This window comes from Eurosta solidaginis, chromosome 2 (genome assembly GCF_040869045.1).
Source record: "Eurosta solidaginis isolate ZX-2024a chromosome 2, ASM4086904v1, whole genome shotgun sequence".
Taxonomy (NCBI): domain Eukaryota; kingdom Metazoa; phylum Arthropoda; class Insecta; order Diptera; family Tephritidae; genus Eurosta; species Eurosta solidaginis.
Window position 1 is genome coordinate 285,145,472 of NC_090320.1, and position 17,379 is coordinate 285,162,850.

At 36.5% G+C, this 17,379-nt stretch overlaps 1 protein-coding gene across 1 annotated transcript in view; it reads left to right on the forward strand.

Annotated features, from left to right (window-relative positions):
* The window catches only part of dpy (dumpy), a 307,368-nt gene that overhangs the window by 128,527 nt on the left and 161,462 nt on the right, over positions 1 to 17,379 (forward strand). The window contains exon 5 of the mRNA XM_067768302.1: positions 3,686 to 3,802. Coding sequence (XP_067624403.1) covers positions 3,686 to 3,802 — 117 coding nt within the window. The remainder of the gene's footprint in view (positions 1 to 3,685; positions 3,803 to 17,379) is intronic.

Consider the following 17,379-nt stretch of genomic DNA (forward strand, 5'->3'; position numbering starts at 1 on the left):
AGCACTAATTGTAGTAACTATTTAGTATGTCAATGAATATTAGATTGTTATACAATTGCAATTAGAGATGCATAGAGTCATCAATGTGTAGAAATTATCATGCGAAAGATTTATAAAATGAGATTCGATATAGAGTATAAAGATTAATTTTCTTTGTACTCATTGTATGTTAATTGTTGATTTAAAATTGTGAAAGCGTACTACAGTTAGCCAACCTGCAACCCCTTAATCTATTTTCTCTTTTGACTGACTGGGACTAACATCAGCAGGATCAGGTATACCTGTATCAAAATTCAGCAAATCCAAAAAAGTTGTCAGCCGTCATATTACCAGAAACACGCGTGTAACCCAGGACATAATAAGAGTAATAGCTTTTTATTTAACAACATAATTGGGTTGCAACAGACATTGCCTTAGCACATTTCCTTACCCTTTAATACAGAGGCGTTATATTGCTGCCTTCAATAAAAATCCATTCTTTGACTCATGCTCAAATCCGGAGTAGTCAGGAAAGAATTACGAATATGTGAGCCTGGGCTCTGATTTTTGATTGAGAGTTATTGGTAATTATGGTGTTATATCCGATGCAACTTAAAAGGCTTCTTCGAAGACCAACAGAAACTAAATTATGAGTGCTTTGTCGAATATGAATACGATAAGATAGGATACAAGCACGTTCTTAAAACTCATGGATGCAGGACAAACGCTTTCGATTTTCATGGCAAACTTTTAAGGTCATGGTTATATTTCCTTATCATTGGTTAAATCCCTATAGGTAATAATTGAAAAATATTTCATAACTGTAGCTGCAAGCGGATCGCGTAGTTGTTTACACTTGAACAATTAACGCTCCTTTTTAAAATGAAGTCCCCTGCATTAAGTGCAATGCCAAATGCAATTTCATTTCAGATTTCAGTTATTCCTGAACCGTTTGCACCTATTACTATTTTAATTTGACCAAGACTGTATGTAGAAGAGTTAATTTTTCTTGAATCACAGGCGAAGTGGAACGGATAAGGTTCAATAAAGACCATATACAGACTGAATGTGCCTATTACCAGACTTTGTTTGAGGGTCAAGCTGAAAATAACCAATTAGCTACCAGGGCTTATGGTATAAAAAATCTCCGTTTTCTTGGTATATACCAGATGTTTTCTAGAACTTAGCCAAGCTTTTACCTGGCATTGACCCTCCGAGTGCAGTCTGCACCCCTTACATCTGCATATATTGATCAAAGTTATGTGGCATTGTCCCTGACCAACCACCGCTTAAATGATAGCCTTGATTGAAACTATCTGCCTACTAGAAAGCATGTCTTCCAAACCGAGGCGACTGCATACGTTCCTCCAATTTTAGCCACAGTGATGTTTGCTTTCTACTAAGAGGACGTTGACACAACAGATTGCTGTTGTTGTTTTTGTAAATAAGAAACTAGTCTTCAAAGATTTAGAATAGTGTTGCGGATATGAATAATGTTTTGCTGGAGAGCAAAGAGCTGTATACTTCGATAAAGGCACCTGATATACGCCCCACTGCCACTGGAAGCATTTGCTTGACCCCTAGCACCTTCGGCTCTATGGATTTCTTTCGCCCCTTTATGACAGGCATGCTTACCGTGGCATTATCTAACGCACTTAACTGATGGATCAAGTTGATCTTGGTTTGAGGCTTTGTATTTTGCCTTTTTTACTTCTTCCGGTTGAGCGACAAATATACTTATATAGGAACAGAGCATTTTTTAGTACCGGGTACTTTTTGAGAACTGGTTGTTTTCACGGGTTTAGATATATTTTTGAGACAGTTCCTTTTCCAGTACTTGATAATTTTTCAGTACAGGATAATTTTTCGGATCTGGGTAATTTTGAAGAGCCGGGCACTTTTTCATAAACGGGCCCCTTTTTCGTATCTGTCTACTTATATTTGAAACCGGATACTTTTTCAGAACCGGAGTGAATCTAATCGTGGGTAAAACCTGTTTTTGCTTTTTCTGCCAGAGCGACATACTTATGTATGAAAAAACTGAGCAATTTTTAAGAACCGGGTACTTTTTCAGAAGCGGACCTTTTATATAATGGAATTTTTTACAAAAGGGTACTTTTTCAAAAACCGGATAATTTTTCAGATCCACGTATCCTATGAGTGAATCTAGTGGCGGGTAAAGCATTTTGCCTTTTTTTGCTTTCTCTGCCGTAGCAACATATTTACATATAATAAACCCAACCGTGTACTTTTTAGAACCGGGTACTCTTAAAAAGCAGATACCTTTACGGAACAGGATAGTTGTGAGCATCTATAACTTTTGCATAAACGGGTATCTCTTAACGCCGGGTCCTTTTTCAAATCTGGGTACTTTTTCGAACCGAGTACCTTTTCCGATCAGGGCGCTTTTTTAGATGAGGGTACTTTTATAGAACCGGGCACTTTTTAATTTTATAGAACCGGGTACTTTTTAACAACTGGGTACTTATTCACAGCCGGGTACTTTTTCGAATCCCAATACTTTTTTATACGAAAGCACTCAAATTGGAGGAATATTCTAAGAGTAATAAGCCACTGGCCCTAACCCAAAGGAGAGCCATATACTCACAAACATACAATTGAGGCTAAGGGCGTGTTAAAAACAATAAGTCTCTTAAGCTTTTACGCCACTATTTAGAATATTATGTTGCGTTCATACATAAATCTAATAAGTAGTAAATTAATTCAATCAAATTTTTATTAAGCTCAATCTCTAACGGCGGCCGCCGTGGTGTGATAGTAGCGTGCTCCGCCATCCACAGTGAAGTTCCTGGGTTCACGCCTCAAGCAAAGTAACATTAAAATTTTAGAAACAAGTTTTTCCAATTAGAAGAAAATTTGTCTAAGCGCGGTCGCCCCTCAGCAGTGCTTGGCAAGCACTCCGAGTGTATTTCTGCCATAAAAAGATGTAAGACAAAAATATTCTGCCTTGCATATGCCGTTCGGAGACGGCATAAAACAAGTAGATCCCGTCCCACCAATTTTTAGGAAAAATCAAGATGAGTATCGCGCCTTTCATTAATTAATTAATTATCTTTAATTTAGCGTACGTAAACTTTAATAAATCCGAAGGTAAGAATTTAATTAAAAAAATATTTTATAGCTTCAAGCAATAATTCGGTTTATTTAGATAACTATTAATAAATTAATAACAGTAAATATAAAAAACTGGTGTTAAGTTAAGATGCACAACAAAGTTAATAAGTGATAATTAACTAAGCAAACACACTAAAATCTAATAAGACAAAAAAAAATATAAAGTTCGCTATAAAAATAAATTGATGCAAATTAAAAATGTTAATGCTAGATTTGGTCAAAGCAAAAAAAAACAATAAAAGGCTTAACATGTGGTAAAATACGTAGTTATGAGCTTTATTAACTTAATAAGTATTGTAGTAAAAAATCTATTAAAACTTAACAAAGAGTGCTTAAAAGAATTAATATTGTAATACTTTAAAATTTATAAAATCAAGTAGAGCTTTGGCTAAAACAAAAACTACATACATACCTACATAAGTACATAAGCATAAGGAAAAATAAAAAAATCATTCTACTTAAACTTAATACAATAAAACAAACAACAATAATTAGATTTAACGCCACTTTGCTTATTGCACATCAAACAAAAACAAAAAACAATCTAATGCTTCATCCTTCACGCTTCCAGATGAAAATGAATGTAGATATCGTCCATGTGACGTTTTTGCGCACTGCATCAATACGCTTGGCAGTTTCACGTGTACCTGCTTTCCCGGCTATCACGGCAATGGGATTCACTGTGAAGGTAAGTTTTTTGCACACGCTTAACTTGTAACACTTTCATAAAAAACACACACACATAAAAACCACATTCCAACAACAACCATAATTTAAACAATATTCATGTATGTAGTTAGGTGTTTAGAGCGAAAATTAAACTCAACATACAACAGCAAGAATGACAGCTCATGGCATTAAAATGTAAACGTAATAACAATAATCCAAATATAACGCAACAATAAAAATTTGGTATAAATGTTATAAACAAACAAACAAGCACCAGCTTTAGATTTTTTGCACCTTAATTTATCATATCTGTATATACAAGTATACTTACGTACTTATGTGATTATACAACAAACTTACAGCTTACTTATAAACATACTTACATTTTTGTTGGCGGGGCGTACAATTTATTTAATTTTTATACCTCCTATGAATATAAAAAGGAGAAGAGATTGACTCATCAAGAAGTATAATGAAGTTATCAGAGCGATGTCCTCGGGTGATATGCAGGTATAACTTCATGTTCCATTAACCATTTGTTGTAATAGATAAAATATGTCAATAAAGCTTGTAAACAATCGAGTTTTATGTTGTAGAACTGTTATGCAAGATATTCTCAAAACTTGAGAAGATCAGTCACATAGTGCGTTATATCGTTCAAATACACTCATTACTGCAGATAAAAGGCTTAACGATTCTGCACTGATTACAGTCACAATCCAAAAGTAGTACCAATTTTATCCCAAAGCACTTCCAAAATTATGCAAAATCAACCCCAAAACGATTCAGCTCCGAAAGTCCGAGTGTTGAACCAATTTAGAAATAGTCATTAAGTGATTCGAAAATAATCATGGAATGATCTTAAAACTGTCCCTAAATAATCCCCAGACTAAAGTATTTCCATCGTAACTCCCTCATATAGAAATTTCCGAAATAGTTCCAGAAAGATCCAGAAAACAACTGCGAAACATTCCCAACATGATCTTGCTCTGGTTCCAACCATAATTAGAAAATAGTCTCGAAATTTTCACGAAATAGTTCCAAAACTATGCAAAATCAATCCGAAAATAGTCCCGAGATAGCTCCGAAAAAGCCTCAAAACATTCTTTGCGCTTATTTCAACCATAATCCGAAAATAGTTTGAAGTCAATTCCGAGATTCAGAAATACCTCCGAAATTGTTCCCAAAAAAATTCCCAAATAATCCCTAATTTATTCCGAAACAGCTCCAATGTGATGCCTCAAAAACAATGCCGAAATAATCCGGAATCTATCCTGTTAACCAAACCCAAAAGATGAAATAACAATCCCCAAACTATCTTATGCTTATCCCAAAAACATCTCAAAATTATTCCGAAACCTGTACCGGAATGAAACGATAATTTTAACAAAACAATTCCGAGATATTTTCGAGCTTTAATCCAAACAATCGCAAATCAATAAATTATCTAAGCATAGCCAAGAAACTATTCCGAAATAGTTTCCAAACGGTGTCGAAACCATTCCGAATCAACCCTGCAATTACTCCGAAATAGCTCCCAAATAGTCTTGATATTATACAGAACACAATCTTGGAGAGGCGCCAAACTTAGATCGAAATGAGCTCAAAAACAATCCCAAAATAATCCGAGATTAGCAGTGAAATACTGACAAAAACATCTCTAATTGATCCGAAAGATTCGCAAAATTTTTCCCTAAACCATGAGCAAATAGCTCCTGAATAATACGGAACCGAGTCCGAAAATAGTGCGAAATTATGCGGAAGTGATCTCAAAATCATCCATTAGTAGAACAGAAATTATACCAAAATACCCCCTCCTCTTTCCCAAAATTATCTTTAAAAGGCCACGAAAAAGGCTCCAAATGCTACCGAAACCCTATTACGAAAAAATTTTATTGTTTTTTTTTTTTTTTTGTTTTTCAAAATTGTCCAGAAATAGCCTAGACAGCTCAATGTGATTGTGTTCAATTATTCGGGCTAGTATCTTACTGGTTCTTGCAACCAGATACTCCTAAACCTTCAGGGAGGGTCTTTATCGCTACAAGACAAAGAATACTTAGACTCATATGCTCCATTTACATAAAATCATCGGTCAAGTTCAATTTCCCTATACTTATAACGACTAAAAAATAAATAAGCAGGCCATCGGCCAGGTTAGGTTAGGTTGAAGTGGCCGGTCCATGAGGACCTCACATAGACTGATTGAGTCCGTAGTGTTACCATAAATTTGTTTTAACGACCAAACTGAAAACCCCTATCAAAAACTAGGACCTATGTTATAAAATAACTCCCTCCTCTTGGCAAATACTAGAAGCTTCCTAGGGCTTAAGCCACTTGCTGTTTCTAGATCTGACAGCTGTATCACTCCTTATAGCTGAACTTCCTACTTCTGCTATCACTGACCAAGCCTAATTTAAAGGCATGTGACGCCAGAAGGCAGTGTCCAGTCAGAATACCCGTCATAAGTCTACAGTCCTCTCTTTTTAATGATAGAAGCAACTGTGTTAGTCTAAGGTTGTAAGACCTACACATAATCTTCGACACTTTACAGCCCCGCGCTTGAACCCACGCCTTTCCCGTTTGGTCTATAATGTGCACCTCTCGCCTTCTCTTAATCTCGCCCAATATAATTGGGACGTCTACGGAGCAAGCTTCAAGGGATGCGCCCTTTTTAGCTAGTTCGTCCGTCGTTCATTCCCATCTATTCCCATATGCCCTGGTACCCAATATAGATGTATGCTTATCCCTGTCCCGATTCCCTCCAGAGACTGCTTGCACTCTAACACGCATTTGGATGCTGTGCTATGCCAAATTATTGCCTTAATTGCTGCTTGACTGTCAATATAAAAAATAACACGGTTTCAGCTTAAGCTATTCTCTTGCAGGGTTTCTGCTGCTTTCGTTACGGCTAATATTTCCGCTTGGAAAACGCTACAGTAATCCGGTAGCCTGTAGGATCTGCTTATTTCCGGATCAGCGCAGCACACCGCAGACCCTACTCCTTCCACTACTTTGGAACCATCGGTGTACACATGTATCGCCTCTTCCGCCATTTGCGCACCCTTGCGCCAACCGTCCACCGCCATTGTGGCCTTAAGATCTCGCTCGAAGCGCAGATAGGGAATCAGGTAGTCTGTTCGTCTTGTGATTGATGACGGTATACTACTATGGCCATATGTTCGGCGCTCAAGCTGTCCCGAAGCACCGAGCCTGGTTGCGGTCGTTAATGTTTTGTTCTTTGCTACCAGGTCTACGGGTGAAATGTGCAGAATGGCATACAATGCAGCCATCGGGGTTGTTTTCAGGGCTTCCGTAATGCTAATCATCGATAGTCTGCATATCCCCTCTAATTTTTTGAGGTATGTTGTTTTTTGTGTGGCTTTCCACCAAACAAGAACTCCATAGTATAGAATAGAGCTTACAATCGCTGTAAAAACCCAATAAGAAAGAGATGGCGATATGTCCCACGTACACCCCAGCATTCTTTTACATGCATAGAGTGCAGTTGAAGCCTTCTTGGCCCTCTCCTCCGCGTTGAGCTTCCATGACAGCTTACTGTCTAGGATAATTCCAAGATATTTTGTGCAAGGCTTCTCCTGCAAGGTCATCCCTCCTAATTTAGGCCTGGTCCAATTTGGGACCTTGTACCTCTTTGTAAACAACACCATATCCGTCTTCTCTGCATTGCCTTTCAACCCGACATTAGATGCACAGGTATGAATATCCCGAAGCGCCCGATCCATCAAAGAACTAATCGTTGGAAGGCACTTTCCACTTATGACAATTGCAACGTCATCTGCGTAAGCCATAAGTTTAACGGGTGCCTTATCGAATTGCCTGAGCAGTTGGTTGATAACCAGCGTCCACAGCAGAGGTGATAGCCCCCTCCCTGCGGCGTGCCCCTGTCCACTGATATCGTGGCCTCGTACAATCCCCATTGTGATGTAATCTTTCTGCAATTTAACATTAACATGCAGCCGATCTATCTGATTAAGGCAGGATGTACTTTAATGTAATTAAGATCATCCATAATCGCCCATTTTGCGACATTATGGAAAGCCCCGGCAATGTCCAAGAAGGCTCCTAGAGCATATTCCTTATATTCCACGGATTTCTCTATGCTTATTACCACCCTATGCAATGCGGTGTCTACCGACTTGCCTTTGGTGTACGCATGCTGTGTTGTGGAGAGCAGCTTTTCATCCACGTTGGACTTTATGTACACATCTATCAGCCTCTCAAAGGTTTTGAGCAGAAATTATGTTAAGCTAATGGGTCTATAGTCTTTGGGATACATGTGACCGATCTTCCCCACCTTTGGTAGAAAAGCTACACGAGCAGTTCTCCAAGAGTGCGGTAAATGATTCAGTCTTATGCACCCATCGAATATTATTTTAAGCCATTCCCCGACCGCCCTACTTGAGACTTGTAGCATAGCCGGGAATATACCACATGGGCCCGGCGATTTAAACTAAGAAAACGTCTTCACTGCCCCCTCGATCTTGGTATCGGTCACCAAGCCCGGCACTACTAGCTCCGTGATCGAAGTGTGAGTGATGTCTGCTGGCTCTTCTAAACGGCCAAGTCGTACCAAATTTCCTCCAAAAATTGGGCCACCATTTGGGCACAAAAGCAATTGTCATAAACCTATTAGAAAACAACTCTTTCCAGTGGCGTAAGACCCCCTTTTTCAAAAGTATATAGTCAGTAGATCCTTTCATACTATTGGTTCATGTGTGCCAAATAAATTTAAGTGCCAGTTATTCTGACGGGATTGAGTCAGAAAATGATTGTTTTCAGGGAAATGGGGCGCACTTTTTTCCTAAAATGTATCAGACTTTTGGCTGTTTGGCCACACTAAAATACCCAAATTTTCAAATTTATAATAAATTATAAAGTTAAAATAAAAAAAATAAAGGCTGATATTGAAAAATAAAGAATTTTGTCAAATCTCATTGCATGAAAAAGTTCCAATCTAGGGCTAATCCTATCTGGTGCCCTTTGAAATTATTCAGTTCGATTTTAAGGTTTACTTTCCCTGAGAAGCTTTGAGCTTCTTAAATTTTCATGCAGCTATAAGTTCTTATTTCGCCCTTACTTATCAATCAATATTACATGGCAAAACGTATTAACTTACCCAGTGAGTTCTTTTTATTCGCTCAGTTGGCTAATAACAACAACCACGAAGTATTATGCGAAGATATTTACTTCCGTGCTTTCATGGAGAAGCCATCTGATTTGCCAAACGAAAACTGCATTTCTATGCTTCACTTTTGACTTCTATTAAAAGCAGGATATTCGCTTAAGTTCTTTGTGATTTACTACAGTGGATCAACATACCATAGATTTTGTTCAAAATCATGCCTGGAAATAAATTTTAAAATTAAGACCAGGTGAACTTTTACCTCTATTGCAGGTAAGGTGAAAGATCTCCTCACCATCGCTACACCTCTCATAATCTTTCTTCCTTTTCCAATATTTTTTTTTTTCGTCATCCCCTTCGTCTATTGATGTAATATGACATAGCATTCGTAAATATTAATATATGTAGGTGATCCACTTTACTCGATACCTTAGACCACTGTGCGCTCTAACTACCAACAGCAGCAAACAATGCCAATTACTTCAAAGAAAAATATAAAAAAAAAGTTTTGTAAGAAAAGGCATTAAGCTCGTTCTACAATAGCCAAGTGCCATAGAAATTCCGCTTTTTTGTAATTAAGTAAGTAAGTTAGCTATAGCTATGAATACACATAACGGTTTCAAGTATAATAAAATGGCTTTGAAACGGTAGCGAACTATCTAGATAATAATGAAAGAATGATAAAGAAATACAAAAAAAAATAAAAATAAAGTGCAAGTAGCGTAAAATCAAGTGAAGTGAGTAAAATCGAATAGAGTTAGTACGTAGTGTTAAATGGTGGTTGGGAAGGAGAAGAACGAAAAAGCAGGGACAAAATGATACCTATTTGCACACATACATGCATGTGTAAGACTCAGATACAACTAAATTTGTTTGCTATAAATACAAATTTAAATGGACTCATATATATAGTATGAACGCTGCAGTCTAACTAAATAGCTTTGAACTAACTCACAACTCATTATATACTAGTCCAGTTATGATGTGTGCAAATAAGAAACAGTTCCATTAGGGACTACTTCAGAATCTTCAGGAAAAAATGTGCTTTTTGTTGTGCCTCGGGTAAATTTCCGGGAGCATTTTGATATAATTTAGGGCCAGATAATGTATGACGTCGTGACACTTTGCGTCGCAGTCACTCACATTCTCAGTCACCTTTATATAATAACAGAAATTTCATAAAGGCGTTTATGCTTACTGTCACTCACCGTAGTGAATGAATGCTCTTATATGATCTGATCTCTCCAGTTTTTTCGCCTCGCGAAACCTGGCATTATCACCGACTAAATCTTCCGCGACCTTATTTACAACATGGACGTCCCAAATGTCGACCATTTTGAACATCCACGTCGATGGCACTACGCTACCGACTGTCCTACACCCCAAAATCTTGGGTGTGACGTTTGATCAGGATCTAAATTTTGGTGAGCACGTAGCCGCAATTGTTCCGAAAATCCAGAGCCGTAATAAAATCCTCAAATCCCTTGCTGGCAGTACCTGGGGAAAAGATAAAGAAACGCTCATTACTACATACAAAGCAATTGGCCAGCCGTTTACGTGCTACGCGTCACCCATATGGTCGCCAAGCCTAAAAATTACCCACTGGAAGGATCTACAGGCCTGCCAAAATACTGCTATCAGAATCGGCACGGGCTGTCTTCTCATGTCCACAGAACACCATCTTCATAATGAGGCGAGAATACTCCCCATTAGGGAGAGAAATGAGATGCTAACCAAACAGTTCCTGTTGAATACCCAGAAACCTGGGCATCTAAACAGACATCTGATTGATGATCCAACACCACCTAAGGGCTTAAGGAGTCATCTCCGTAAGCATTTTGAGGAAATACGGCACCTGAGAACCCAGCCGTAGGAAGCAGAAAAAAACAAGCAGGTCCTTGGTGAACTCCACAAACAGGCGTCGGACCTTTATGCTCAAAGAACAGTACCCCAAACTTGTGGAAGAGGAACGCATATTCCCCAGGGAAACGCGTGTCACTCTTGCTCAACTTCGTTCTGGATACTATAACAGGTTAAACTCTTACCTATCCAGAATCAACCCCGATATACAAAATGTATGCCCCGCTTGCAATGTGTCCCCACATGACACCAACCACCTCTTTAATTGTAATGTGGAACCAACGCCTCTAACACCCCTTTCATTATGGTCCACCCCTGTTGAAACAGCAAGATTCCTTGGACTCCCGTTAGAGGATATTGATGACAATTTGTGATCGGTCGCTACTGTTAGGTGGGGCGAAGCACAGCTACAACAACAACAACAACAATGCTCTTATATGATAGGAACTTTGGTTCACAGGAGAAAAATTACTCATTACATTATGCCTAATTTGCCACTTAAATTCAGGATTCAAAACCGCACTTACTAAAAAAAATTCGTTACAGAAAGTAATTTTGCACTCGGAGCTTTTTCGAATCTGTGATTTTTTTTGGATTTTACTAGTGACTTATCTAGAACCTGCGAAATCTTTTCACTCGTTGTATTGTTTTACATATTTGATTTATTTCAAAACTCTTTCATAATCAGTTCCTGAATATCCCTTAAATAATTTCGATATCATTTCAAGACATTTTCAAAAGCATTTCTGGATAGCTTTCGGTATAAAAATCACTTTGAGATGGATTTCGTTGGCTCTGTATTTTTGGTCAAATTCGGAAAATTTATGATAGTGAACGGCTTAAAAAAAACTTCAAATTATGTGATTGTCACTTATGATTTTTGGGAACCATTAATTATTTTGAATTTCACTTTAAACAATTTTAATCTCATAAAATTTTTTAGTATGTTCTTTCTTTCTAAACGGTAATTTGCAGCATGTAACTTTTGTCACCAGTAGTTTGCTAGAATTGGTGACTTTTTTTGAATTTCATTAGCAACTTTGGGGAACCAGTAAGTTTTCAAGTGCCTTTAAATTGCAGCATTTGAAATCAGCTACAATTTTAGTATCGCAGCTAGTTGTAATGACAGTTTAAAAAAACCTTCAGATACAGTGATTTTTTGGACCGGTGACATTTTTTGTTTCATCTTTAACAATTTTTGGACCAGTGAGATATTTTCAAGCCATTGATTGATTTTAATTCGCTACTTTGAAACATGTAACCTTTAGTCACTTGTGAGTTGTTAGAGTCTATGACTTTTTTTTATACCTTTCATGAAAATGAAATGGTATATTAATTTCGTCACGAAACCCAAAATTGTAAGTCCTTAAAGGAAAATAGATAGACCCACCACTAAGTATACCGAAATAATCAGGTTGAAGAGCTGAGTTGATTTACCCATGTCCGTCTGTCCGTCTGTCCTTCTGTCTGTTTGTCGCAAAGATAATTTTGCTCATTCAGCAAGGACGCTGATTGGTTCAAAGTAGCCATGCATTTACCGTGTAGGACGGGGTAGCAAAATACGTACTAGTGTTGTCTATTTCTTCCGCAGAAGAACACCGATATTTTTCACAATTAATATTTAATTGTAGGGACAAGTCATTGCTGAAATATGCATAAATTTTAACTCAGTAGGTTTACTTCATTCTAGTTCAACGCAGTATTTGTTTGCAGGAATTATTCTACGTGCACACCACACCATGATAGGGTGCGCCCTGCAGCAATGGAGCACATGGTATAACCTCTTAACAAGCATTCTTGCACGTTTCAAGATTAGATGGGTTCATTACACACACACATTCGTGTATGATATTTTCTATCTACAATTATGTTTTATGTACAAAATACATATGTGACTACGTGTGTATAATGTTTCATCATTACTTGTAGCATCAAGACATTGATGCAGCAGCCACTCAAGCGTAGACTTTGAAAACTCCACAACTTATATATTTCCCAAGGGAATACGACTCACTGGGAATTTTTTCAAAATTCAATTGACTTCATATTTTATGCAATTACTTGCAGAGATTGTAAATAAGTAGCAGGTTTGTATTTATTGAACAAAAAAAAAGCTGAATGTATGTATGTACATAAACCAGGGATTGAAAATGACTGTTATGAATCAAAGCTTACCCCAAAAACTTAAACTGAAGAGATAATGCCATCTACGTAAGAAGTACAACTTTGACTTCCTTATTAAACAGACTATCGAGAAAGGAATTGATTTTCAAATCTTACATAAAAAATTATTATTTTGTTTTAAAAAATTATTATTTTTTGAGGTTTATATTTCGACTAACACAATTGCTTCTATCATTAAAAAGAGAGGACTGTAGACTCATGACGGGTATTCTGACTGGACACTGTCTTCTGGCGTCACATGCCTTTAAATTAGGTTTGGTCAGTGATATCAGATGTAGGAAGTGCGGGTTGGAGGAGGAAACGATCGAGCACGTTCTGTGCTCTTGCCCTGCACTTGCCAGGCTAAGACTCCAGCTATTAGGAGTGATACAGCTGTCAGATCTAGAAGCAGCAAGTGGCTTAAGTCCTAGGAAGCTTCTAGTATTTGCCAAGAGGACGGAGTTATTTTGTAACTTAGGTCCTGGTTTTTGATAGGGTTTTTCAGTTTGGTCGTTAAAACAAACTTCTGGTAACACTACGGACTCAATCAGTTTATGTGAGGTCCTCATGGAGTGGCCAGTTCAACCTACCTACCTATTTCGCTCGGAAAAAGAATGTTCGAAGCAAAAATTTTAAAAAATGTAAATAAATTTTTTTGTTTTTTTTTTCGAGAGAAATAAAAAAATTGCATATATAACTGTTTTTGTTTCGAGCGAAATAAAAAACTCGAAGTATAACAGGAAATGACTGTTATAACAAAGTTAAACCAAAACAAGTAAGGAAGGCTAAGTTCGGGTGTAACCGAACATTACATACTCAGCTGAGAGCTTTGGAAACAAAACAAGGGAAAATCACCATTTAGCCAAATGAACCTAGGGTAACCCTGGAATGTCTTTGTATGACATGTGTATCAAATGAAAGGTGTTAATGATTATTTAAAACGTAGTGGGCCTTATTTCTATAGGTGGACGCCTTTTCGAGATATCGCAATAAGGGTGGACCAGGGATGACACTAGAATGTTTTAGTACGATATGGGTATCAAATTGAAAGTATTAATGAGGGATTTAAAATGGAGTAGCCCTTATTTGTATATGTGAAGGAGTTTTCGAGATATCGACCAAAATGTGGACCAGGGTGACCCAGAACATCATCTGTCGGGTACCGCTAATTTATTTATATATGTCATACCATGAACAGTATTCCTGCCAAGATTCCAAAGGCTTTTGATTTCGCCCTGCACAACTTTTTCATTTTCTTCTACTTAATATGGTAGGTGTCACACCCATTTTACAAGGTTTTTTCTAAAGTTATATTTTGCGTCAATAAACCAATCCAATTACCATTGGTACCGAAATTTGGCGGTTTTTATTTTTCGTAATTTTCGATATCAGAAAGTGGGCGTGGTCATAGTCGGATTTCGGCCATATTTTATACCAAGATAAAGTGACTTCAGATAAGTACGTGAACTGAGTTTAGTAAATATATATCGATTTTTGCTCAAGTTATCGTGTTAACGGCCGAGCGGAAGGACAGACGGTCGACTGAGTATAAAAACTGGGCGTGACTTCAACCGATTTCGCCCATTTTCACAGAAAACAGTTATTGTCATAGAATCTATGACCCTATCAAATTTCACAAGGATTGGTAGATTTTTGTTCGACTTATGGCATTAAAAGTATCCTAAATAAATGAAATGAAAAAGGGCGGAGCCACGCCCATTTTTAAATTTTCTTTTTTTTTTGTATTTTGTTGCACCATATCATTACTGGAGTCGAATGTGGATATAATTTACTTTTATACTGTAAAGATATTAAATTTTTTGTTAAAATTTGACTTAAAAAAAATTTTTTTTTAAAGTGGGCGTGTTCGTCATCCGATTTCGCAAATTTTTTTTTAGCTCACATATAGTAATAGGTGTAACGTGCCTACAAAATTTCATCATGATACCTTCAACGACTGCCAAATTACAGCTTGAAAAACTTTTAAATTACCTTCTTTTAAAAGTGGGCGGTGCCACGCCCATTGTCCAAAACTTTTCTAATTTTCTATTTTTCGTCATAAAATCAACGCACCTACCAAGTTTCATTGCTTTTTCCGTCTTTGGTAATGAATTATCGCATTTTTTCGGTTTTTCGAAATTTTCGATATCGAAAAAGTGGGCGTGGCTGTAGTCCGATTTCGTTCATTTTAAATAGCGATCTGAGATGAGCGCCCAGGAACCTACGTACCAAATTTCATCAAGATACCTCAAAATTTACTCAAGTTATCGTGTTTACAGACGGACGGACGGACATGGCTAAATGAATTTCTTTTTTCACCCAGATCATTTTGTTATATAGAAGTCTATATCTATCTCGATTAGTTTATGCCGTTACGGATTACCGTTATGCGAACAAAGTTAATATACTCTGTGAGCTCTGCTCAGCTGAGTATAAAAAACTCATACTGAAGGGGTAATGCCAGTTACGTAAGAAGTGCAACGTTGCTTTCCTTGTTAAACAGACTCTCGTGAAAGGGATTGGTTGATTGATTTTCAAATTTTTAATTTTGCTCTCAAATGAGAATAATCGTTATTCTTCGCTTTTTTATTTTTGTTTTGTTTTTTGGCTTGACAAAAATAATTCTCTGTGAGGTTTTATATTTTACTCGGAAAACACAAGTTCTGAACAACAACTGAAAAAAAAATCTTTATTTTTTTTTTTTAGGAAATTAAAAAAACTAAATTAAGAGCGAAATAAAAAAAACTTTAAAAATAACGGTTATTTCTCGACCGAAAAAACCCCAAAAAATAAATTATTTTTCGAACGAAATCAAAAACTTCAAAAATAATTGTTATTTTTTTAGCGAAAAAACTTAATAAAAAAACTACAAAAATAACTATCATTCTTCGAGAGTAATAAAAAGCGCCAAAAATAACTGTTATTTTTCGACCAAAATAAAAAAATGAATAAATAACTGCTAAGCGACATAAAAAACTCTTAATACAACAGTTATTTTTTAAGCAAAACAAAAAATTCTAAAATTAATTGAATAATAAAACTTTTAACAACCACGATCCCTGATATGAACAAAAGTCGCATCACAACTAATGTCAGAAAACATGTAAAGCGATAAGAAATGAATGAAAATCAAAATGCCAACAACAACGCGTATGCCCATAAGGTTGATAGCATACATTGTACTTAAAATTACACTTGTCTTTATTTTTGCCTAGTATTTTTTTCCTTTTCTTCTTGCTCCCCCTCCATACTTATACTTTTATTCAATTCATAATTTATTATTTTCACACGTGCAGATAAGCACTTTTGTCTACTAATAATATATCTACTTATGTCAGAGTTGTATACATCATAGAAACAACTCGAATTCGAAGATAAACATAAGATTGTGTGTATGTTTGTGTGAAATTTAATGATTGACCGAGAACGCATGAGGTCATCATAGATGAACTAATTCGCTATGCGATGAGAAATACGGATACGATAGATTTGAACAAGAAATAGCACATAAATATATACACACATACATACATACATACATATATACATAGTTTTATATAGAACATGTATAGGGTTTGCTTATAGTTAGTAAGGCTTGAGGCTTGAAGTTATTATTTTTGATTTGCAAATCACAATATGCTGTTAATATAATTTACCTTTTCATAATTAATAACTATAACACAAATTTATCGCTGTTTTTTCTTATACCGATTTTGCAAGATGTCGCACTCAACCTCGAATATAATTAAATTATAATTAAAAAAAAGTGTTTTTCTAAGATTAACAGCACTGCGGTCATTGGTTCTCTCCTTTGGTCATATATTGACGTCGTGTCATGACTTCAACAAGATGGTTCTTCCGTAAGCTATGAATTTGACTAAAAATTTACTGAGAAGGGGATGACGCAAAGTAGTTTTGACATACTGCAATCCTTCTCACATACTATCTACTACCAAAAAAAGAAAAACTGATTTTTTTGCATTTATTAAGAGATGAAAATATCAGAACCTTTTAAATACAGAGGGGTTCACGCACTTTCTCATAGGAAGTTGTTGAGGGACTTTTGAAAAACCTTATAATTCCAGCCTGAGAAGTTCATATCGCATGGTCATTTCGCTTGAATGCATTTAATACTTACTTCAGACTAGGGTTCTCCGCTTTGCATCAGACCACCATACATTTAAAAATGTATAAGTTAAAGAGTCCCTACTCGGTCGCCAGTTTTCACACCTTTGGGTATACTTCCACTATATACTGGACTATGTTTGTCGATTTTCACTAATAAAATATGGAATAGATTCGGTGATGTGGAAATACATTTTGCCATAATTTTTTGGATTCGTAAATAAAGGTAAAAGTATAAGAGACCCTGCTCGGATGCCAATTACTTCACGGCACTAGTTTGATTGTTTCTTCATTTTCATTAGATA